Genomic DNA, 25,252 nt, shown 5'->3' with positions numbered 1-25,252 from the left:
ATATAAGTATAATGTACCATACATTATGTGTATTTGTGGGTTCTAAATATTATAAGGCGCATGGTGGTAGCCTTAGATTAATTTGTTGCTGCACAACGAGCTATTACTTGCCAGCACACACACTTCACTTCTAAATCTTTAGCTGAGCCTGCAACTCTTCCCGAACTTCGTGGTAGCCGCACTCGCATACTGATATGACCTAATCGTTCTGCTGAAATTGGTAGCGTGTTTTAAATTTCCACGTTCATCAACGTAATAGGGAAGGACCCACATATCTAGATATCTATATATATCTTTCTCTATAAATAAACCAAATATATATATATATATATATCTCTGTACACATACACACACACCGATACACGCAACCACATACAGACACAGACACAAACACACAGACACACACACACACACACACACACACACACACACACACACACACACACATATATATATATATATCAAACACAGATTCTAAGAACTCACAATACCAACAGGAAGGGCAGAAGCACAAACTATTTGATTGGGCATGTTGCCCTGAGTTTTTTTTTTTTTTTTTTTTGAAATATGGATACAATAAATATGCATCCGTAAAAAGAATGTTGCCAGCCGATCACTTATGGATATAATATTTAAGCGAGAAGAACACAAAGCAGAGTTACATGCATTCTTGGGCGATTTAGCTAAAATCTACGTACTCGTTAGGCAAATAAAAGGGCGATGAGATGTTGCTTTTTAAACTTCCAAAACCATTATCCTGCATACTGCAGCCTCTTACTATGTAATCATCACTGCACACCATCCTATCTAGTAAATCAGAAACACTGAACATTAGATATAGTGTAAATCAGCCTTAGGGAACATTAAAGAAATGATTATTGAAACTTAACTGACCATGTATGGGCCAAAAGAGACGGTAGTATTTAATGGTAATCCTTGTAGCGACTGTTCAGAGAGGATCGCCAACTTGCCTGCCCTACTACACCTGAACATGGCATTACCTCGTGTTAGTGTAAAAAAAACCATGGATTGTCCGGTGCAGCTACGTAGCTGCGTAATAATTAATGAATATAGACAGCAGACCTTAAGCAAGATACCTATGGTAATATTGTCGACCTGCTACCCCAGAAACATGCCCTGCACGACCGCGTCCTGCCCGAAAGAGCAACTAACAGATAGGGTTGACATAGATAATCCTGCACCAGACCTGAACACAAGTACGTTTATTACATTTCTGAAACATTTACTGGGTAAGGCCAAAATCACAAATGAACATAGCAAATCAGCCAGTTGAAGTGCGGTGTCCACGCTTAAACATAGAACCAACTACTGGTGACAATAAAGTAAGGTTTGTTTCTGTTCTAGAAACAAAAGTTTATAAAAAGTCAGGCGAACGTACGTTCAAGCGGTCTGCAGTTAGGTGCAGGTTAATCACCAATCACCGGTGCACACAACAAACCCTGCCCACTGTCATCAACAAGTTAATGTTCCACTGCGGATGCACATCAAGACTCTTTTCGGTCTTATACAACCCATTTCGCCACCCATGAATACGTCAACATCACGAAGAAACAAATCGAAATCGCAAGGCCTCACCGAAGCTAAGGGCATGGATTGAAGGGGAAAGATCAAGCGTGGGGAAGGTACTTGAGGGGTAACTATCCATAAACACAATGAACTCCTCATTTTAAAAAGGGCAAGGATTAACCAAAAGGACCTGCAAATTGATGACCCAAAAAGGCGCAACTTCAATACAGCGAACAACTGACCACACCCTTTAATCTCACAAATCTATTTTAGATTCATGTACACATTTACAACACCCATAACAGGCCCTTAAGCCTTAGCCAAAGAAGGTGTAACGGCAATAGACTCAAATAGAATGCACTGGTCACACCTTCAATCTCACCAATATAAATCTACTCTCGTCCCGTCCAACCTCCAAGATTTCGACTCTAGTAACTCTAAATTAGGCTTTTTTATTCAGTAACCCCACTGCAGTAGCTGAAACCATCCATACTTAGCCCCAATTAAAATCCCAAATAAACACCAAAAGGCGCTGAACTAATTATTTCCGAGATTCACACCTACAAAATTGTGATTGGTAATCCGGTAAATAGTTTTGAACTGCCCTAGAATTGCCCTTAAATAAATTCGTATTTGCGATTAAATCGTATAAAATCACAAATAACATTGCCTAAAAGCTATCATCGTATAAGACGACTCCTTTCAGCTTGATTGTAATCAAATTGCACCATCAGTATATTTGTATGGCCATATAAGCTAAAAAACAATATGATATAGCAATTACCGTCATAAGTAAACGCACTATTAACACAACAATATACACATTGATATCTCATAAACACTGTAAAAATTTATTTTGGGCATTAGAATGTTAGGAGGAAAATAAAATGAAAAGGGATTCAAGTTCATTGTACGTTAAATATAACCCATCTCGAAGAAATTACGTAACCAACGTCTATTTAAAATTAATGCAGAAGCAATTAAAAAGGAAAAATCAGGAACTCCAACAATTTAAAAGGGAAGTAATCGTACTATGAAAGCATTTCCAAACTGTCTTAAGCTGAAACATAGTAGAACTAATACCTCCTCTTATCAATTACATCGCCACCTCGAACCAAGACACCTCCAACCACGACGACAACAACCTGGTTATTAAAGCCAGTCCCGATTAGCAATCAAGCACCCTAGGAAGTCAACAATTACAATAAGGAAAAAAGGAAAAAAAAAATAGTTGTACCAAGACCACAAAGAAGATTCAATAATCAACAGCTGAGCATCGAGAATTACGTGATAGCTCTTTTTACATTGGTGTAAACATCGCTGGCCCACATCTTTCGCCATCGCCATATCTCAAAAAAAGGCAGACCTAGCGATAATTTATAAGAACAATCTGGTATAAGCAAAGTTATCATTTGAAGTGTAAACTAACACAGCAATAATAAAACCTTTACGAAAGAATTGAACATACCTCGATATTTAAAACTTCATCCTCACCGACAAATCAAGCTGAATTGAAAAAAAATAAGAACAATGAAGAAAACCAGCATTAAGAAATTGTAACTACTGTAAAGAATCGCAAAAAACCTAAAGTAAATTCAATTAATTATCTAGAAAACCAGCTGTTGACTGATCTTATAGACACAAAAATGATGTGATGATACCAGGTAAGTACCAAGTGCATATTGTTAAGATAACCGAAACTAAGAAACACCTTAATTCATGTTCATAAAAAGAAACTCCAGGAAAGCTAATGTGTACAGAACAGACCCTTAGTGATGAAGGATAAATATATTATGAGCTTTACTCTCGCCCGATAAAAGTTTATGTTAACTGATGACAAGTTCGTAGGTGCTCTAAATTGTCAAATCATCCTAAATTTAAATTATCAATTTTATTCATGTTCTTATTCTATATTACAAAGAATAAAATTGAGAAATTTGAACAAAAGGAAACTAACATGAGCTTCATCTCGACAATCTTTAAAAATCGGTTCATAATCATCCTGATCTTAAACCACAAGTACAATTTCAAAGAAAAAGTAAATAGGCATTATCAACTCTAATTTCGATTCATCAGGCTCTATTTCTACGATTGAAGAACACTCAATTTCGTAATCGCTAAAAACCTAATACCACCAATATTTCAAAGCAAAGGGAGATGGGCACAAAGAATTCAAATTAGAGTAGTCAAGCTCAATTGCAACCAATATACATCATCTCTAAATGACTTCATTATTTCTCTCATGATTCAGACTAAATTCTTATTCTCTCATCCTGTGTGTACCAAGTCTGCATAGAAGAGAGACATTTCACATTGTTGTTCTGACCTTCCTTATCCGAAAATTGTGTCGTCCTCTTAACCCAACTTCTATTTCATAAATGAGCTTATTATCTTAATTAACCCTAAACGTAACATTAAACATCTATTTATCTCTCACCAACCTTCCCCTCACTACTATCTATGCCCTTACTACATGCTAAGATCAAACCACACAACACACCGCAATAATCTCATTGTTATTACGACTTGTCACCAAATTATGAATGCAAGGGTTTCTCCCATGTTAATAGCTCGGGTGTACTGGCAAGAGCTCCATACTTGTTTCCTTGACTCGACATTTCAGCGTGCTTCCAGATTATGTTCTGTGTTTACATACGGAAAACTGTAAGAGCAACACATTTAAAAGTACTGTAGTGGTTTTTCGCAACCCAAAAATTGACAGATCGGATATCTCAACGATGAGGTATCCCTACAAATGTGTTTCTCGCAGTCCAACAATACCAATTACAATAAAATTACGAATATTCTTAACAAAGCCAAAAAATCACCTGACCTTCTGAACTTATCTGGTCTTCAATGAGCTCAGAAATGAACACCCTTGGCAAAGGACCCTTGAGATTTAAGGATGTAAAACTCCAACCAGTTGGTGGATCCAGTCCCATTCTCACTTTGCAAACTGCAGAAGATAATATTATGATTAAAAAAAGCAACTCAATTATTAAATTGGCAACACCTCATTTTATTGTTCAGTAGTCACTTTGTGCAATTCTCGACACGATTTTCATGATGGGTCAACCGTAAATAAGGGTTATAATGCACACATCACAAGAAATCTACCAGTACAGATCTCAGTGATAACATTGCATATTACCTTGGACCTTCATTTCCTCCTCAAGCTAAAATATATGAAGCTTCCACTGTTACAAAATGCAAAACCAAAATTAGAATCTCACAAATATATAAGATTGTACTTCAGTGCAAGGGTCTAACACTTTACTGCACAGTGAGCCCATAAATTGACAGTTGCACCTTACAGCAATTGAGGCCTTCAGGCACGGACTTTTGTTGTCCAGTTTTATTGCTTAACGAAAGTAGGGTGTAGTTCGTATAATAATATCTTTAAAATAGAATGGTACACTGAACGACCTCACTTAAAGGACATTTTTTTTTGAGGACCATGATTTGTCCACTGGAATCGACATCATGCCTTGCTGCGAGACACTCCATAACAATTGATCGAGCAGATAACCATGATCGTGCTTAGAAATGTACGGCCTGAAACAGTTCTTTTCATCGTTATAAATTAGTTAGCGAAAGGAAAAAAGGCTCTGATACTACTAACCATATAGTAGAAAGGATTTTGGCAAAATGAGAAAATCATTTAATTAATCAGTTCTCAAACTCACCTCCAAAAACTCGGTTCCGGTCAAAGCTATGGCCTTCTGAAAGGCGCCATTTTCTCGTTCAGATGATTGATCAGGATCTGTCCAATTAAGATTCAGCCTTCCCACTCTAGATGAAAAGTACATATTGATGACGTATTTTGGCAAGAGATCTGTATTGTATTAGTTGATTCCGTTGTCTGCGGCATTAACCGCCTGCCGCCACAATGGCCAAATTGTCAATACGAACTTAGCAGTATAAAGTTATCCACTCAGCATCTCACCACTCACAGGCACAAGTCAACCCCTCCTTCCCCATATGCAAGGTTCAAATACCTCAACAAAGTTCTTGTAGACAGCTAGAAACAAGTGATGCACATCTGGGTGTTCCTGATCAACTTCAAGCTGTTTCGCTATTATCTCTTTTCCATAATGCTACAAATCCAAAGATAAGTATCACCAGACACATTCAACTTAAATAAAACATTCCGAAAACATATAAAAGCCCACTAACCCAAAATCGAACTCAAACCAATAATACTTACTCCCTCTGTCGCAATCATTTGTTTACCTTTGATTAAATACCTCTCACAAATAATATAATAGGTAAACAAATGATTGTGACGGAGGGACTACAAATTGTCGACGTCACTCAAATATAAAATCACTCGAAAAATATAAAATCATGCGAAAAAAGAAAGCGATTTCAATGAGACATTTCGTCGAGCACCTTATATACAAGAACAACACTGCTAAGTTTAGTATCAAATCCTCGGATTTCCAACCATCAATTACGAAAATTAGTTCAAAACTGGATGTCGAGAATATTACCTGAGCCAAACCAAACCACCTCGAAATGAGACATTTCGTCGAGCACCTTATATACAAGAACAACACTGCTAAGTTTAGTATCAAATCCTCGGATTTCCAACCATCAATTACGAAAATTAGTTCAAAACTGTATGTCGAGAATATTACCTGAGCCAAACCAAACCACCTCGAAACGCAAAATCCAAACCCGTGAAACCTAGGGTCGAAGTTCCATCAATCAAGGCAGTGAAACGAGAACGGAACGAAATAGCTTTGAAATCATCAAAAGCGGAATAATAGAAATTGATTAACGACCCATACCTAGGTTTTGCCGACGACACTCAATCGCAGTGAGAGAAACAAGAGAGGGATGAGAATAAGTGGTGGAGTGAAATGGGTGAGGAAAAGGAGAGATTGTGGGCGTGATTTTAGGAAAAATGGAGGGACAAGATCTTGAAGAAGAATCCAACGGTGGAGGGTACACTTGAGGATGAACTATTCATAGCTACAGTAAGAGTAAGTTTACTCTTTTTAAAGGTTATGGATTTTTAGATGTTCTTATGTTTTAAGAGGTTTAAGATTAATTTTCATGCTGTAGGTACACTAGTTGTCAAATGTTATACTTCCTCTATTCCATTGAGTTCTTTACGTATTTCAATTGGGCCGTTCCATTTGATTTTTTACGTTTGTATTTTTAGCCACTTACAATTTTTCTAAATGACTATGATACTTTTCTACCGACCTATCCTACTTGCTTAGGGGATAATAAAGTTTTTTTATTGCCAAATGCCTCCCTATATCACCTATTTTTACCTCTCTAAAATATTTGTACAAAAAGATAAATGTAAAGAAATCAATGGAAGGGGAAAAGCATGTATTTACTCTTCACCTTGGCTCACACATAACTCCAATAGTATTGCCTCTAGTACGATGACGAGGAGCATAAAGAGCATCCGTTGTTCCATACTTGAGCTAACACAACATCGTCTTCGGCAAAAATCCGTTTACAATTTTTTTTTTTAAAAAAAAGAAAAGAAAAGAAGCGCACGATAGATTGGGGGAAAATGTCACAAGGAAAAGCGCAGGTTATCAAGCGGCGTAGGAAGGAAAGAGACGGTTTCGTTTCCACCGTCTGTGAGGAACCCGACCCGATAAAGAAGAAAACAATAAACCATCCTCATCTCCAACTCATATTCTCAATTTCTCTCATACATTATCTCTCATCACTTTGTTCATCTTTTCTAGGGTTCCTTTTATAATTTGGGGATTATAAAGGAACCTCTCATCATTATTCCTTCCATAATCTTCATCTTCATCTTTATTAATTATGGATCCTAATAATTCCCGCTACTCTTTCCAAACTCTCTTCAATCTCGAGGTACCGTTTTATTCCGTTCGTATTCTCCATGCTTTTGTACTTGAATGTTATTGATTTGTAATTTTATGAATTTCATGTTGTTTTGATATTTTGGTGATTGTGTTTTCGGGTGCAGTCGTTGGTGAACTTTCGAGTGCCGCAACCCGATGATGATGATGATGATTATTCCGGTTCTGATTACTATGGGACTAGTAGTAGTCAGGATGATAGCCAAGGTACATATTTGCTTACCTAGCTACTACTACTACACTCTATTCTGTTTGATTCTGTGTGTTTATGCTGTTCTACTGTTAATGTGGAGATTTCTTAGCTAATTAGATTACAATGCTCTACATTTCCTGTTAGATTTTGCGAATATGTGACACAAAAACAGTTCCCTATTAGAAACAGCTTCCGTATTAGAAACAGCACTGAATATGGTTGTGATACTGCATAAACTATAGCTCCAAGGATTGAATTTCTTGGACTGGATTTCTTTTACTTTTCAAAGTGTGAGCTGATTAAGTTCGTCGAGCTCAAAATACGTGATATGGTTGTAGGGATGGATGGTCATTGCTCAGTGGGTTTTTGGTGTGTGTATTTTACCTGAATTAAATAGTTAAAGAACAATATTGAATTTTTGGTTATGCTTTGTTCTTTGTTTTGCATTTAAGGAAGATAGGTGACTTCTGTACTTTTTTTTTTGAACTGATATTGGTGATTTTTGTAACTTCCGTCTTGTGTTATTATATAGATGGGGCTCTCGCTGGTCATGGTAATGGAATCGTGACTGAAAGAGATACTAAGAGAAGGAAAAGGAGTGGGAATAGCGACGATGAGTTAGATAACGGCCATTATAGAAGCCCCATTACTGAGGAACAGTATCGGTCTATGTTAGGTGAACATCTCCAAAGGTATAGGAGTAGGCTGAAAGATCACTCTTTGAGCCCACCACCTGCTCGCATGCCCATGTCTGTTTCAAAGAGTAGTGCAGGGCTTGCTCCTAAAAGCCGAAAAGTCACCAAGGAGCACATAGGTGGACCACGTGAGTTGGAGAAAACACCAGACCATTCGATTCGCTTAGGGCCTCAGCACTTAGCAAATAATTACAACGCTGATTATGTACCTAAATATGGTTCTGCCAGGTACATTTCTTTCTTTTACTGTATCATAGTGTGCAAATATTGCAGCTGAACAGTATTTTTGACTACTACCTTTAGTTAAAGATCACTCCTATGCATTTTGGTTAATGAACCTTTTCACAGAATGCATCAGGAACCTGCATACTTGGACATCGGGAAGGGTATCACTTATCAAATCCCCCCAAGTTATGACAAGCTGGCTGCTACAATCAACTTACCAAGCTTTTTGGATATTCGAGTGGAAGAACTTCACTTAAAGAGTACCTTGGACTTGGGTTCTTTAGCTGCAATGATGACAGCTGGTAGAAGGTTTGGACCAAGCAGTAGAGCTGGCATGGGGGAGGTGCTTCCCCAATATGAATCACTTCAATCTAAGCTGAAGTCTTTGACTCCCGAAAGCCAGGTCCAGAAATTCAGTTTGAAGGTGACTGAAGATGGGATAAACTCTATTCCTGAAGGGGCAGCTGGAAAAATAAAAAGGACCATTATGTCCGAGGCTGGGCAGTTGCAAGTCTATTATGTAAAGATTTTGGAAAAGGGAGATACATATGAGGTACCTTTTATTAGTAATTAGGTTGTTGGTGTTCTTCTCATTATTTTCTTATGGTTGGTTTCCGAATTTTAAAGCTAACCCACCCACCTGTAGCAAGTAGCTATTTTCATATGGTGGAAAAGTATTTGGCGAGAGAAAGACAAAGTGCTATTTTTTTTTATTCTGTTTCTTCGATGCAGATTATTGAAAGAGGCTTACCAAAGAAGAACAAGGCAATGAAAGATAATTCTGTTATTGAAAGAGAGGAAAAGGAAAAGATTGGAAAAGCTTGGGTGAACATTGCTAAGAGAGACATATTTAAGCATCATAAAATTTTCTTTGCCAATGCCCGCAAGCATTCTGTGGATGCCAAGAGGTGTGCAGAGGCCTGTCAAAGAGAAGTATGCTTTGTCCGTTTAGTTTCTTCCTTGTTGATTCTGTCGTTTTTCTTGAAGTGCTGAAAACACTCTTATTTTATTCTGCATTTATGATAGGCGAAAATGAAAGTGAGTAGGTCACTCAGATTAATGAGGGGTGCTTCAATTCGAACAAGGAAGCTGGCTAGAGACATGCTTGTGTATTGGAAACGATTGGAAAAGGAGATGGTAATTCTTTTTCTTTTGAATTCGGTCAAGAGTTTTTTAGCAAATATGCTATTGCCTCTGTCTTCCTGTTTACATATATAAAAAAAAAATGAATTTTACTTGTAGGAATTTGAACTATTATTGCAGCAGTATGTCAATATTTTGATTGTGTGTAAAATGGATATTTTATTTGTCTCCGTTGGATACTATTATCCTGACTATAATGTTAAGGACAGATTCTTTTGGTTTCGGACTTATTAGTTGATCTAGAACAGACCACAGACCACAGACCACACTTATAATTTCGAACCTCCAAGATGCGTTTTCTGGGAGTGAAAATAAGAAGTTATTCATTGATTGTTATCTTTCTTGTTGGTAGGTTTGATGACTTTGATCCTATTGCCATTGTGACCCTGGCTATGTTATTTTACAATGTCTTCTGTTCTAGACCACTTCCATTCCATGTCTGTTGATGTATAAACTGTGTTACTGGAAGAAGTGGGATTTATGGGAGGCCTATCTTTTTCACTGTTTCCAGTTTTTTATTTTTGACAGAACTTGTGGTAAATATATCGACATTTTTTTTTTGCAGGCAGAGGTAAGAAAACGAGAGGAGAAGGAAGTTGCAGAAGCTTTGAAGCGTGAACGTGAGGAAGAAGAAGCCAGGAGACAGCAGAAAAGGCTTGATTTTCTTCTGTCTCAAACAGAACTCTTTAGTCATTTCATGTCCAATAAACCAGCTGCACATGATGAGAAACTAAGCGAAGAAAGGGGAGATGAAATGGCTGAGGATGATGATTTGGAGGATGCTGAACTAAAGAAAGAGGCTCTAAAGGCTGCTCAAGATGCTGTCTCTAAGCAGAAACAATTGACCAGTGCATTTGATGATGAGTGTATGAAATTAAGGGAAGTTTCTGACCTTGAAGTTCCAGGTGAAGATGCAATGGCAAGTGGATCTAGCAATATTGATTTGCTTCATCCGTAAGTGCTCTTTTCTGGTCTCCAGGATATTTATGACCCCATTTGTCTTTTACTGCATTTTTTTTTATCAATGTCGAATACCTTTCAGATCAACTATGCCAGTTACTTCCACGGTACAGACGCCGGAGTTGTTTAAAGGTTCCCTTAAAGAATATCAGCTTAAAGGCCTCCAATGGCTTGCTAACTGTTATGAGCAGGTATTGTCAATTCCTATGACTACTGTTATTTGTTGCTTTTATTGTAACACCTACATTTCAGCACCTGCTTTTCAGTCAACTGTCAGTAGTTGATTTGCACTTGTTATTTTCCTGTCAGGGTCTAAATGGTATTCTTGCTGATGAGATGGGGCTGGGGAAGACTATACAAGCTATGGCATTCTTGGCTCATTTGGCGGAGGTAATATATAGTTCTTCATTTTTTGTGTGTAGTTGAAATTGGTTATAACTTAAATTTTTGTTTCATCTTTAGGATAAAAATATATGGGGTCCTTTTCTGGTTGTTGCTCCTGCTTCAGTCCTGAATAATTGGGCTGATGAAATTAGTAAATTTTGCCCTGATTTGAAAGCTCTGCCATATTGGGGTGGACTTCAAGAGAGACAAGTACTCCGGAAAAATATCAATCCAAAGCGGCTTTATCGTAGGTAATGTTTTAATGTTTAGGAAGTAGCATTGATCACTCTGATAGCATCTGAAATTACTGCATTAGCATGTCTAAATTTTCTGACAGGGAAAGTATAAACATGCATTAATCTGGACTTGTGTAAGATGATGTTTATTTGTGTTATCTTCAGGGATGCTGGGTTTCATATACTTATTACTAGCTACCAATTGCTGGTTACTGATGAGAAATACTTGAAGCGTGTGAGATGGCAATATATGGTCCTAGATGAGGCTCAAGCAATTAAGAATGCAAGCAGGTATTGGTCTTCAACCTCTGGAAGTACTTACCTATTTTATATTGTACCTGCTAACCTGTTATGTTTTAAACTGTCAAGTATTTTTATATTATTTCTGATCAGTAGATGTAAATATCTATCTTCTGGGTTTGATGTTATTTGATTTTAACGTGCAGTATAAGGTGGAAGACTCTACTCAGTTTCAACTGTCGTAACCGTTTGTTGCTGACCGGTACTCCTATTCAGAATAACATGGCAGAGTTGTGGGCACTTCTTCATTTTATCATGCCCACTCTGTTTGATAGCCACGAACAATTTAATGAGTGGTTTTCTAAAGGGTGAGGCGCTTTTGTCCTGCTCTAATACAAATTGCACTCGCTAGCCTTTACTATGCCATATCCGTGTACCGTGTGCTGTGATTCTTGACCTTTATGGTGTCAATATTTGCAGAATAGAGAGTCATGCAGAGCATGGTGGCACCTTGAATGAACACCAGTTGACTAGATTGGTGAGCATGAAATTTGGCATGTTTTCATTGTTGACGCCGTGCTACATTTTGACCATTTTGTATGCCACATGCCTTCATCGCTTGCTTATAAGTTCTAATTATGCTATTGAAAACATTCGACCACTCTATATATCACTGATCTCAGAGAATCAGAGTATTACCATTGCACTTTTCTGTAAGTTTATCCTGACCTCTTTGTTTATTACTATCAAAACAGCATGCAATTCTGAAACCTTTCATGCTGCGCCGAGTTAAAAAAGATGTCGTAACTGAGCTCACTGGGAAGACGGAGATTACAGTGCACTGTAAATTGAGTTCTCGACAACAAGCTTTTTATAAGGCCATAAAGAATAAGATATCCCTCGCTGAGTTATTTGACAACACCCGTGGGCTCAATGAGAAAAAGATACTTAATTTGATGAACATTGTTATCCAGTTGAGGAAGGTATTGCATTTGACTTTGTTTTCTATGGTGTTGTATATGTGACCTCTTGTGTCTCGACCTTGATGACCTTGGATATTCATGTTTTGAACTGACAGGTCTGCAATCATCCAGAATTATTCGAAAGAAATGAGGGAAGCTCATACCTTTACTTTGGAGAGATACCAAATCCACTTCTTCCACCCCCTTTTGGCGAATTGGAGGATATAAGCTATGCTGGTGGCCGTAGCCCTATAACATTCCAGGTGGAGCCTCTGCTCTTTTTTTGTATAAATTACACTTGGCGGTTTGGAGGTTATGCATTCCTGTCGAGAATAAGTTCGACCTGATGCTTTTCGTGTGCATTTTGTTTGTCTATCGTTTGTTCTTTGGTATTTTATTTTCCCCATAATTACATGTTGACTGAGCAGTTAAGGATCCTAAATGAATGTCACATTATCAGCTTATCCATCATATGCGCTCTGCAAAAACAATATTTTTGCAGTCCATTTGTCCATTCCTAGCGTTGCTTGATTTAGGCATAATTAATTTGTTCTAATTAGTATGTGAACAATTCTCTTCTTGATTTTACCTTTAACATTGGTTAATGACTCTGTTTCAGATGCCGAAATTAGTATATGAAGATGCTCTTCGCAATTCCGGGATGCTTTGTTCCTCTAATGGGCGTGGTCTCAGTAGAGGATCTTTTGAGAAGTATTTCAATATATTTACTCCTAAAGCCATATATCAATCCATGTTTCCTCCGGAAAGTCCAAAAGTTTCATCATCTGTTAGAAGCGGGACCTTTGGGTTTACTCATTTGATAGACTTATCACCTGCCGAGGTCACATTTTTGGCTAATAGTTCTTTCTTGGAAAGACTCATGTTTTCTATGAAGACGTGGGAGTGTAAATACTTGGACGATATTGTAGACATGCTGATGGAGACAGAAGATGATGATCTTCATATTGAAAGAAGGAAAGTCAGAGCTGTCACTAGAATGCTGCTGACACCAAGTAAAACAAAAACTTCATTCCTCGGAAGGAAACTTGCAACTGGTCCCAGCAATGATCCATTTGAGGCATTGATTATTTCGCATGAGGATAGGCTTTTATCTAATGTTTCACTTCTTCACTCCACATATACCGTCATCCCACGGTGTAGAGCGCCACCGGTAATCCATTTGCTGTTTCTCATATCTGGTTGGTGTGTGTGCGTGTGTTTGTTGGGTGCTATGTTTCTCAGTGTCAACTTAACACTTCTTGGCTGATTGATTAGGTTGGCGCTCACTGTCCGGATAGAAACTTTTCTTATGAAATGGTTGAAGAGCTACATAATCCTTGGATTAAGAGGTTGTTTGTTGGATTTGCTCGCACTTCCGAGTCTAATGGACCTAGGAAGCCTCATCGGCCCCCACATCCTTTTATTCAGGAGATAGATTCGGAGCTGCCTGTTGTGCAACCTGCTCTTCAGCTTACAAACAAGATATTTGGTTCATGTCCGCCAATGCAAAGTTTTGACCCTTCAAAGTTGCTCACTGTATGATAAATGTCCCTGAATCTCGTTTTAACAGTGAGTTTTTAATCATCACCACTTTGACTGTGTTTATGGTGTATGTGGTATCCAGGACTCTGGGAAGCTTCAGACACTTGACATATTATTGAAGCGTTTAAGAGCTAACAATCACCGGGTTCTACTGTTTGCACAAATGACAAAAATGTTAAATATCCTTGAGGTATAGATGATTGTGTCATCTAGTTTTTGTATTATTTTACTATTTTAAATTTTATTGTATGCCTACAGACTGTTCGGCAACATATTTTCTTGCACTATACTACGTATTTAGAAATACTAACTGATTATTAATGTCACACCATCAACAGCACTAGTTAATCCCCAAATTTATTATAAATGTCACTTTGCGCATGCGTAATTTATTTTTTCCATTAGGAGGGGATTGGCTACGTGGCTGGGAAGGTGTGGAGAGGAATGAGCGGGATGTACTCTGATACAGTTATTTCTGTAATCAAGAACTAATATTTTTGCTTGTTCAGCTAAATGTGCTGTGCCTCATGGTTTTGTTTAAGCAGTGCTACAAGTTTCTCTTTGCATTTTCTCGAGCCTTGCACACATTTTCACTGCAGTTTATCCATCCTGTTTCCCCTTCCATTTATTAATTTCCGTTTAACGCAATAATCAAGGGGCTAATGCAGTTCTCTGCCATTTTTTTTTTGTCAGGACTACATGAATTACCGAAAGTACAGATATCTTAGACTCGATGGATCATCAACAATAATGGATCGGCGAGATATGGTCAGAGACTTCCAGCGTAGGTAACGCCTAGATACGTCCTTGTTCTTTGTCATGTTATAGTGTATGCATGACTCTATTGGCCACAAGAAATTTTCTGTAGGCGCAAGTACAAGGTTTTATAGTTCATACTTTGGTTAGCCAATCATCGAACTAAATCATCCATACAAGAATGGAGTTTGTTAACGAACTAGGTTGCTAGAGTTATTTTATTTGTATTGAACTTGGTTGCATTCTATGTTCCCAAATCTGTCCCAAGAACCAAACTGAACACCGGCCATGTAAGATTAGGCAAATAAAAGCCGTGATTTAGGAGTACTCTTATACAGTGTAGATTTTTGATGGATTATTTGGTTCTTGTGTCTTGCAGGAGTGATATTTTCGTGTTTTTGCTTAGTACCAGGGCAGGTGGTCTGGGTATCAATCTCACAGCTGCTGATACTGTGATATTTTATGAAAGTGACTGGAATCCAACATTGGATTTGCAGGCCATGGATAGAGCGCATCGTTTGGGTCAGACAAAGGATGTATGTATACTAACATATTACCTTGATTGTCTTGGTCAATGGCCATTATGTCATTTACTGATTTTGGGGTTGGTTGGTTTTTGTTCTCTTAGTGAAATTCTGTACTTGGTTTGCATGGGGTTTGCCTTTCCTATAATTGTATGTCGACTCAAGAGGCAATTGCAATGCCGGTTTCCCGGAGTTAATTCTCGAGGCGGTCTATTTTATGTTTACTGCCTTCAGATGGATATATCGTGTTGGGTTTATTTCTTTTTTTGCTACTTTGAATTTGTTATGGGTCGTGATACTCATGAATATATCTATGGTAATTGAGAGCCTTGTTAAACTGTATCCAGTATGTCTTGTTTTTGGAACTGTGACCAGAATTAGGTTTGTCACCGAAAACATCATCTTTGTGATTTCAACACATTTGGGAAAAAGGTTTTGTATATCCGACCCTCTCTTACCCCGACGCAGTTGGGAGCCGTTGAGGCACCGAGTAATGTTGTTATTGATTAGGTCCTTGGTTTGCTAGCATTAGCTGCTCAGGTCATTTAAAGTTTAGAAATACACCACCACAAACAACATTACCCCAGTGCGGATGTACGCAAATACACCACCCTAGAGGAAAAATGATAATGTTTGATATGCGCAAGGTCTAAGGCCATGGATGCCAGATCCCGATTTTTTCTCTGATTATGTTGAGCCCTCAAAAGGTCTTAATATTCAAACTGCATCATCAAATGTGTTGTTGTAATTCAGGTTACTGTTTATCGCTTGATCTGCAAAGAGACGGTTGAGGACAAGATTTTACAAAGGGCAAGTCAAAAAAGTACTGTTCAGCAGCTTGTAATGACCGGGGGTCATGTACAAGGTGATCTATTGGCTCCAGAAGATGTTGTATCATTACTCCTCGATGATGCCCAGATGGAGCAGAAATTGAAAGAAATACCACTGCAGGTCAGTTTATTTAGTAATTTACAGAACTTGTTTTTAAAAATATTGTTGTTTGAAACTGAACGTAATCCATTACTTATCAGGTCAAGGATAGACAAAAGAAGCAGCGTTCTAATAAAGGCATTCGGATAGATGCAGAAGGTGATGCGTCTTTAGAAGATCTTGACAAGGTTGCAGATGAAATTGCTGCTGAATTCGAACCCTCTCCAGATCCAAAAAAGGCCAAATCTAGCAATAAGAAGGTTCCTGACTTTTTCTGTTTTCTTATTTCTCTTCAAAATATTTATTGCCCCACTCTTCATCCTTGTGCTCATAGAATAAACGCTTAAGTAGAATAATCGTCAGTTTTAATGATAGCTTAATCATTCATTTTGCCTGAGGTGTGCATCATCTCAAAATACAAAGGCAACCACCTTGCCTTTTATTCTTCACATTGCTAATTTTCCCAGTTTTGTATGGTCACTAATGAGTATTATTATTTTCTGCAACTGTAGAGAAAAGCAAGTGAAAAACAAGGTAAGTCAAAACAAAAGTCCTCAAATGCCATTGCCACTGGTGTTACTGGTTATGGCTCAATTGCAGAACATGAGTTGAAGGGCTCTCTTGACGAGCCTGTCCAAGAACAAAGACCCAAGAGGGCTAAGAAGGAACGGCCGACGAAGAGTGTGAACGAGGACATAGAGCCTGCATTTACTGCTGCTCCTATCATGGGCCTTCCTGCTGCTCCTATTATGGGCCTTCCTGCTGTACAACATTCACAACGCCCACCTGTCACTACTGATTGGAGTGTGTGAGTTCCAAATGATCAAGTCCCAGGAAAACATCCTTTCTATTTGGTAGATAGATGTCGTTCTAGTTGGGCCAACTTTCAAGGCCCAAAAGTACTCCCCTGAAATGTTGGTTCCTTGCTTCAATTTTGACTTGACTGGTCTGCTGTTGTGGACCATAAGATGCAAGGAGTCGTAGAGTAATTGCTGTGAAGTTAATCGAATGCTGGTGCTGTATTCACAAGCGTTTTATAGCTATTAGCCTATAACTAAGTTGTATATGCAAACAACCAGCACCAAATAAGCTAGCATTCATGTACATAGTATTCATTCAGGAATCAGAATGTAAATGAGAGACTCATCGGCTGTTTCAACCGATGTTAAACCTGCTAATGCGGTATTGAGTCTCAATCTTTCAGCGTTGTCTTGTATATTCGTATTGCTTCTAGACACCATTCACCATTTTATTTTATTTTGAACTTTGAACTTTTAAATTTTTATTATTATTATTATTATTATTATTATTATTATTATTATTATTATTTTTTTTTTTTATTTTTTTTTTTTTTTTTTTTTATTTTTTTTTTTTTTACAGTTGTGAAGAAAGAGTTAATAGTGGTACGGTTTACTAAATCATACCTATAAAGTATAAACTACAACATAAAACACCATGAGTATGAGTACTAATAATATAAACTAAAACAAGGTAATAATTGCATCAGTTAACACCACCATGTTGATGGCATACGACGAAAGTCTGAATACGCTCTTCATAATCAATATCATCCAACATTGCTATACAACATATTATCCAACATACGCAATAGAACATTAGTAAACACATAGCGATCCCATGACACCCTCTAGTGACCGGTTCACAGTTTTAGGGCGAGATCGCGACTTTAGGACGTCTCCCAAGCCTTTGCATTAGCTCCTATCAACTCCTACCCGGGTTCATTTTAATCTGACTCTTTATATTCATTGGGCTCATTAGTTACAGGTTCCAAAATCGTCGCTTTGATACCACTTTGTAACACCCCCATACTCCAAGTGCCTTACCCTTAAGGCATGGGAATGCAACCATCTCGGTTACCCGAGGCATAGTAATCAAAAGTGACCATCAAGAAACGTACTTTAAGTAAATTAATTTAAAGTGATTACATCAAAACCAAACTATAAAGTACAATACAACTGTTCCAAACCAAAACCAACTAAAGTAAATAAAATGTCATGACCCAACAGCGGAAGACTACTATTAAACTCGCGGTAACTCCATCCCTAGCTAATCTCGCCCGCATCCACAGTATACCTGCTAGACAACTGCTCACCACCCCCGAATGGATCACCATAGTTTTTAAAACATTTAAATGGGGTCAGTTACTACATAAACAATATAAGATAAACAACAACAGATACACAATCACAATCTCCAACACCGTCACATCACCAACCATCTGACTACACACTAAAGTGTGTAGCCCTGCCAGAATATCCATCGCAACAGATGTTCCTCACCGCAGGTGGGGGACCGCAGCCGTTCCCACCTAAGCCCCGCTCATCTCCATCGAGCGAATAATCCATGTTCCTTAATGTGCACATCCACTTCTGTGGCGGGTTTCACAGAGGGCGAATCAAGGGAGTGAAGCCACTCCCGCAAGTGACTCCACTAAGGCGAGGGCGCACCTCGAGAACCACAGACAATCAACAACAACCAATCACAATATCAATTCAAACAATACCAATACAAATTGCGATATAATCATCATGCTAATCAACCAAACAACCATCTTATAATCATTTATACAATAACTGAGTAGGAAAACCCTACCTGGAAAATCAACCACCAAGATCGTCACAATCAGCTAATCAAAATCGTTCTTAAATGAAATCACCTTCTATCAAACATACAATCATACCATCACCATCTAATAAACACAATACTCTCAAAATCCCCAATTTACCCAATTAGGGTTTCAACCAAAATCAAAGAAACAACATAAAAACTATACTAGGATCTTACCCATAATACGACGGTCTCAACGACGCAAGGAACACAACGATCCGACGATTCTAGCCTTTAGGATTTGATAGCAATGAGAGAGAGAAGCAACGTAACTTTGTTTTGTCTTTGTGAAGTTTAGAAAAGTGTAAAAAAATGAAAAAAAAACTGACGAATTAAGATTATATATATTTCTCACGTTGCTATCAAAACCCGTCAAAAACAACCCGTAAAACAAACTTACTCGATCTAGTAAGTAACTTACTCGATCAAGTGACCCTTACTCGATCGAGTCCCCAACTTACTCGATCGAGTACCCATCAGCAGAACACTGTTTCGTAGACCAAACATAATTACTCGACAGAGTAAGCCCCACTCGATAGAGTACCCAATGACATAGAAAACCGTAGTATTACAGCTAGCGTTGGTAACCAGACGGCTGGCGTTGGTGACCAGACGACTGATTCTTGGGACCAGACGATCGACTTGGGACCGGGCGTCGATCTTGAACTGGACATTTTACTGGCCAAATATCACGGGGCGGATGTCAGGGAGCAGATCAGATGTCTGACACTAGGGACCGATGGCGATCTTGGGATCCTCGGCAGATCTTTGGGAGCGATGCTTGATATCTTTGTAATCCTGGACAATGGATCAAGAGGAATAGTTTCCACCTGCCCTTACCATCCTGTTATCTGGTCACCAAGGGTGAGTCTCGTAGTTGGCCCAATTTTATTGTGCACTTTTCATGTAGGTGATACCTGCAAAATGTTAGTAATGCAATGCATGTGAATGCGAGGACCCTCTAATGTATGATAGGGGATATATTATGATGTGAATACAATGTCGATCATGTCTATATGTTTTATCTTTGTCTGCGAGGACAAGATCATACCTATTATGTTCCATTTTTGTCTTAATCATACATAAACGAGTACTATTTGATCCGTTTTAATATTTTATCAATACTACAGAAATCAAGGAACTTCTATTAAATAAATCTATACAAATTAATTATACTATGTAGTTTTTAACTGATAGCGCTGTGTGACGGAGCTGAACAAAAGACTTCAATATAAATATTATATAGTTTTAGTTAAAATATAAATTTAGAGAATAACAGAATATGGTGAGTTTCCTTAAAATAAACAGACCCCGCTTATTTTGGAAACTATTAAAAGGTAAATAAATCAATCTAGACTTCCAAAAAATCTAATATTTCATAATTCATTAGATTTGAAATTTAATTAGTAAATAATAATGATTGCTTTTAAAAAATATTCTAATCAAACATTTCAGATTTATTTAAATATACTCCCTCCTAGTCTGATTGTTGGTTCCTCTTTCCTTTTCGATGCTAGTCGGTTGTTGGTTCCCCGTTTCTTTTTTGGTAAGTTTTGTGTGGTCCAAATTCAATTTCATGTAAGGTAACACTACAAAAAGAATTAAAACAGGCGACTGATTTTGGCGATTGAAATCAGTCGCCAAAATCAATTTGGCGACTGAAGTCAGTCGCCAAACGTCAGTCGCGGAGCTTAGTCGCCTTTTCTAACTTTGGCGACTAAAGTCGGTCGCCAAATTTGGCGACTGAAGAATCAGTCGCCAAATGACTAAAATGGCGACTGATATGGTAGTCGCCAAATTGGCGACTGATTTGAGGTAGTCGCCAAATTGGCGACTGAATTTCAGTCGCCAAATCTCAATTCAGTCGCCAAATTTGGGTGACGTAGTGTCACGGTCCGCTACTTTTGCCGGACCGTGGCGCGCACCCTTGCCCGTCTCAAGGCAAGATGCAAGCGACAATGATCTTCGTACTAGTGAGGGATCGCCCACTAGCACGATACTCGGGTCTCGGGGTGTGAGTCGGGATCCTAGTGTCGATCCCACAAACACGGCTTGTTAGTAAAGTGAAGGCAAAGAGTCGTTCACAACAAAGCAACAACAAGCAAATACGAAGGCACAAGGTAGGAAGTAGATTTTCATTCACTAGTACTCCCTAAAGAGGGAAATTTGATATTTACATCCTGGTAGCAGGAAACATTGATTTTACAAGTTTAGTTCAGAATAGCGATATACCTATTTATGGAAACCTATTCTAAAACTACTAAGAAAATAGTTACTACAAATGTACAAGGGAAATGAAATTACATAAGCATAAATAAATCTAAGGGTTCAAGTGTGCGGATCGTCACACTCTCCCACACCTAATCTGTTGCCGCCCTCGGCAACACAAAAAATCTTGAATGGTGCTTCTGTGAGACATCCTCGGTGAGCTCTGACTGTCCATGCAGTGTTGGGGATTGACTTGTACAACTCGGCTTGAATGTGCGCTTCGTCCCAAACAATGACTGGCCTCTTCGTCCCCTCAAAGATAGGCTGGAGTTCCTTGACATAGAAGCTGCCGAACATCATGTTCTCCAAGTTCACCACGTGCTCCTTGTCTCTCGGGAACGTCCACTTTGCCGCTGCTTGAAAAATCCTCTCTCGGGATTCGTTCAAGTACTGGCCCCAACGGACCTTCATCTTGTCTCTCGTCACTTCCGCACCTGCATTCAAGGGAATATGAGATCTCCAGGACGCCGAATCAGCATTTCGGCGCGGCCCCCTGATGGTACGAGGCCTTATCTCTTGGGTCGACTGACCCGCAAACCAGGACGTCGATTCAGCACATCGACGCGGCCCCCTGATGGTACGAGGCCTTATCTCTTGGGTCGATCGACCCCCAAACCAGGACGTCGATTCAACACATCGACGCGGCCCCCTGATGGTACGAGGCCTACTTCTTTGGGCATCTCGGCCCTCATTGTCTACTCCTCGGTGAGGGGGTAGACTCTTCTTTTTCGTCCCCAGTGCCACTTAGCATCGTAGTTAGCCTTGGTCTTGTTCGCCCTTGGCTCCACCGAACCTTTAGGCATTCTCCAAGGTCGCATCCCTTGTTTCGGCGTCGGTATCACCTTCATAGCCGAAATTCGATGCTGCCCCTTGTCTTCGTCGCTGTCTACCGTCTTCACTACGATAGACCCCATTAGTAGCATTGATCCGTCACTCGGTTTCAATACCACTAATGCTTTCTGAAAGAACTGCATCCCGAGTACTAACTTGAAGTCATCCAGCGGAACGGTGGTGAAGTCGAGCTCCCCTGCCCACTCACCCACTTGGACCGCGAGCTTCTTAGCCACTCCTTGGACGCGTCTCATTTTCCCATTGACCGCTTCAGTAAACTGTTAGCATCCCGCAGAACTAGCCCCAACCGATCCGCTTCCTCTTTCGTAACAAAGTTATGGGAGGCGCCCGAGTCGATCAAGGCTCGTGCTTTCTTCCCATTCACCATCAAGTCCACGTACATGAGCCCGTTGGATTTCTTGGCGGAGGACTCTTCGTATTTCCCCATCGCGCTGATCCGTTGAAGTGAGCCCATCCGTGGTTGGTCTTCACCATCACTCGAGTCTTCGTTACACTCTTGGTGATAGTCGGCCAACGCCCCATCAAGACGTTCTTGAGCCCCTTTCGGCATCTTCTTGAACATGGCATTGAACTCCGCTTGGTTCGGACAATCGGCCATCTTGTGAGGACCCTTGCACACAAAACACGCAAACGGTCTCTTCGTTGTGGAAGCAGTAGAGTTTCCCACCTTAGAAGACGAGCTTGAGGGTGAGTTTGTAGTGCTCGCCGATTGGGCTTGACTTCCTTGTGAGCGGAACCGACTGTTCCCAACTGAAATAGCGCTGTTTTGTGGCCTTTGTCCATTGTACCCACTTTGTGATGCACCCATATTCCCCGTTGGTGCCACAACTCTTGGTGCCTCTCGTTCTCCATGAAAGTCGAGCAGGCGCTCCGCGACCGATATGGCCGAAGACAAAGTTTTGGGATTCTGCCTGATGACCTCCTGTTGTGCCCACCTCTTCAACCCATCAATGAATTCGAATGTCCGGTCCGTCTCGGACATTTCGGTAATCTCGAGCATGCACGCTGAGAATTCCCTCACATATTCCCGGATTGATTTGGTGTGCTTGATTTCCTTTAGCTTCTTCCAAGCAACAAACTCCGTGTTCTCGGGGTAGAAGTGATCCTTCAAGATCCTCTTGAAGTCGGCCCACGATGTCACCGTAATCGTGCCCGCATCGATTTCCTTGTATCTAGCCCTCCACCACATCTTGGCATCGTCGACTAGATACATGCTTGCCGTGACAACTTCCGCGTCTTCGTCGAGCCCACTTACTCGGAAGTATTGCTCCATATCGAAGATAAAGTTATCCACCGCTTTCGAATCCCTCGCCCCATCGTAGGCACGAGGTCGAGGTGCCTTCACCTTATGGCTCCCCACAGATTTCCCGTCATTGGCCACCGCTTTCACGAGCGTGGCGCAAGTGTTCTCTAACATCTCGACCTTTCGATGCAGATGATTGATCTCTTCCTCCCGATCGTCGGGGATCGCACCACTGATCGCTTGGATGCGGGTATCCATCCCGTCCACCTTCGTCTCAAGGTCACAAACCGTCTTTTGCAACTCCTCGAGGCTCGCGGCCATCCGCATAACGATGTCCTCGAGTTTGGGAAGCTTGACGTCGATTGTGTCCTCTAAGGCATCCACTCGGTCCTCGATTGTTTCGCCCATTTTCTCGATCTCGATAAACAAATGCGGCTTGCAGACGCCCGTCCGAAGACCGGGCTCTGATACCAAATGTCACGGTCCGCTACTTTTGCCGGACCGTGGCGCGCACCCTTACCCGTCTCAAGGCAAGATGCAAGCGACAAGGATCTTCGTACTAGTGAGGGATCGCCCACTAGCACGATACTCGGGTCTCGGGGTGTGAGTCGGGATCCTAGTGTCGATCCCACAAACACGGCTTGTTAGTAAAGTGAAGGCAAAGAGTCGTTCACAACAAAGTAACAACAAGCAAATACGAAGGCACAAGGTAGGAAGTAGATTTTCATTCACTAGTACTCCCTAAAGAGGGAAATTTGATATTTACATCCTGGTAGCAGGAAACATTGATTTTACAAGTTTAGTTCAGAATAGCGATATACCTATTTATGGAAACCTATTCTAAAACTACTAAGAAAATAGTTACTACAAATGTACAAGGGAAATGAAATTACATAAGCATAAATAAATCTAAGGGCTCAAGTGTGCGAATCGTCACACGTAGCCAGTTTGGCTGAGGAAATTTAGCGACTGAATTGGGATTTGGCGACTGAAATTCAGTCGCCATTTTGGCGACTACCCTAAATCAGTCGCCAATTTGGCGACTGAATTTCAGTCGCCAAATCCCAATTCAGTCGCCAAAGCCACTGTATGTTTTGGTGGTTTTTTTCGTTTTCATTGCTAGCCAAATATTTACAACCTGCATACAAACCGATGTTCCACAACACCATACATCCCAAATTTCAACACACACAACACCATACATTTCAACCCAACACCTCCCATTTTCTCAAACTTCATTTCATATATTGAAAATGAAAGTTTTACAAGCTAAGCTATTCTAATGTTCAAGTCTAAAGTTCAAGTTTTACAAGCTTACATGCTAAAATCATCTTACTTGGAAGCCAACACCGACTCCACTCCCTCCATGTGGACCATGCGGATCATTTGGATCGTAGTTGGGTCTAGGTCCGGGGTTACAACTTTGCCACCAATTCTCAAAAATTTCCATTCTTTCCTTCATTTGGCGGAATTCTTCATCACGTTTGGCAAGTTCTTCATCACGTTTGGCATCACGTTCATCACGCTCTCTTATTTGATTTTGAAGTTGACTAATAATTCCCGGTTGATACGTGTTGCTGGGAATTGTTGAAGTCGATCTTCTACGCGTTTTATCATAGAAAGCCGGTGTTGAACTTCCGGTACCATACACGTGCCCTTTCTTGAAGCCATCCACCAACTCATACCATATGTCATTATCCGGTTTTTCTGGATTGACGGCTTTTTCTTATTCAAATGCTTCCTACAATATTAAACAAATGGTTGTAAGTTAATATGGTAACCACCTTATATACGACATTTTAAAAGAGAATAAATTAACAAAAATTAAGTGTTAGGGAAAACTTACATATAATTGCTTGTCTTTTGGCTTAGTCCAAGTTCTAACCCCTTTGTGGTCAACCCGGAATGCGTGTCCGAAATGGGTTCGGTACCGTCGCAATCGGCTTTGACTTCTTCTTTCCTTTCTGAATGAAAAAAAAACATACATGTTAGAAAATCAACAAAAAATCTAACATAAAATAAACATGTTGCATTGAAAACAAAAAAAAGTGTGAAATAATAGACAAACTTACACCTAATACTTTAT

The 25,252-nt window shown here is 39.7% G+C and overlaps 1 protein-coding gene and 2 long non-coding RNA genes across 5 annotated transcripts; 1 reads left to right on the top strand and 2 right to left on the bottom strand.

The window, feature by feature from the left end:
* Positions 1-735: 735 nt before the first annotated feature.
* LOC141598534 (uncharacterized) lies at positions 736-2,889 on the bottom strand. 2 transcript variants are annotated; one of them, XR_012523586.1, is made up of 5 exons: positions 2,765-2,889; positions 2,611-2,672; positions 1,084-1,207; positions 895-985; positions 736-807 (listed from the first exon to the last, which is right to left on the bottom strand). It is a non-coding gene; the product is annotated as an uncharacterized LOC141598534 (long non-coding RNA). The 2 variants fall into 2 exon arrangements; XR_012523585.1 differs by having other exon boundaries at positions 1,098-1,207.
* Positions 2,890-4,678: 1,789 nt separating this feature from the next.
* Positions 4,679-6,386, bottom strand: LOC141598533 (uncharacterized). 2 transcript variants are annotated; one of them, XR_012523584.1, is made up of 7 exons: positions 6,321-6,386; positions 6,168-6,216; positions 6,021-6,066; positions 5,526-5,624; positions 5,214-5,405; positions 4,954-5,082; positions 4,679-4,724 (listed from the first exon to the last, which is right to left on the bottom strand). It is a non-coding gene; the product is annotated as an uncharacterized LOC141598533 (long non-coding RNA). The 2 variants fall into 2 exon arrangements; XR_012523583.1 differs by lacking the exon at positions 4,679-4,724 and having other exon boundaries at positions 4,919-5,082.
* Positions 6,387-6,863: 477 nt separating this feature from the next.
* On the top strand, positions 6,864-17,391 carry LOC141600470 (chromatin-remodeling ATPase INO80). Its single transcript, XM_074420706.1, has 23 exons — positions 6,864-7,377; positions 7,493-7,592; positions 8,111-8,501; positions 8,622-9,051; positions 9,231-9,431; positions 9,525-9,635; positions 10,207-10,595; positions 10,684-10,792; positions 10,911-10,991; positions 11,064-11,236; positions 11,387-11,512; positions 11,668-11,829; positions 11,942-11,999; positions 12,217-12,444; positions 12,540-12,686; positions 13,043-13,594; positions 13,699-13,959; positions 14,048-14,155; positions 14,659-14,753; positions 15,101-15,257; positions 15,999-16,196; positions 16,277-16,435; positions 16,688-17,391. The coding sequence occupies exons 1-23, from the start codon at positions 7,327-7,329 to the stop codon at positions 16,985-16,987; spliced, it is 4,587 nt and encodes a 1,528-aa protein (XP_074276807.1). The 5' UTR covers positions 6,864-7,326; the 3' UTR covers positions 16,988-17,391.
* The last annotated feature ends 7,861 nt before the right edge of the window (positions 17,392-25,252 follow it).

Source organism: Silene latifolia, chromosome 9, assembly GCF_048544455.1.
Source record: "Silene latifolia isolate original U9 population chromosome 9, ASM4854445v1, whole genome shotgun sequence".
Lineage (NCBI taxonomy): Eukaryota > Viridiplantae > Streptophyta > Magnoliopsida > Caryophyllales > Caryophyllaceae > Silene > Silene latifolia.
Note: the sequence above shows the minus strand (reverse complement) of the source record. Positions and strands in the feature narration are given on the sequence as shown.

What these genes read in the sequence shown, in the direction of transcription:
- LOC141600470 (XM_074420706.1), top strand. Translation starts at nt 7,327, where the DNA reads ATGGATCCTAATAATTCCCGCTACTCTTTCCAAACTCTCTTCAATCTC. An exon ending in AACGATTGGAAAAGGAGATG is followed by an intron (nt 9,636 to 10,206) that starts GTAATTCTTTTT and finishes TTTTTTTTGCAG; the next exon opens with GCAGAGGTAAGAAAACGAGA. An exon ending in ACCCTTCAAAGTTGCTCACT is followed by an intron (nt 13,960 to 14,047) that starts GTATGATAAATG and finishes TGTGGTATCCAG; the next exon opens with GACTCTGGGAAGCTTCAGAC.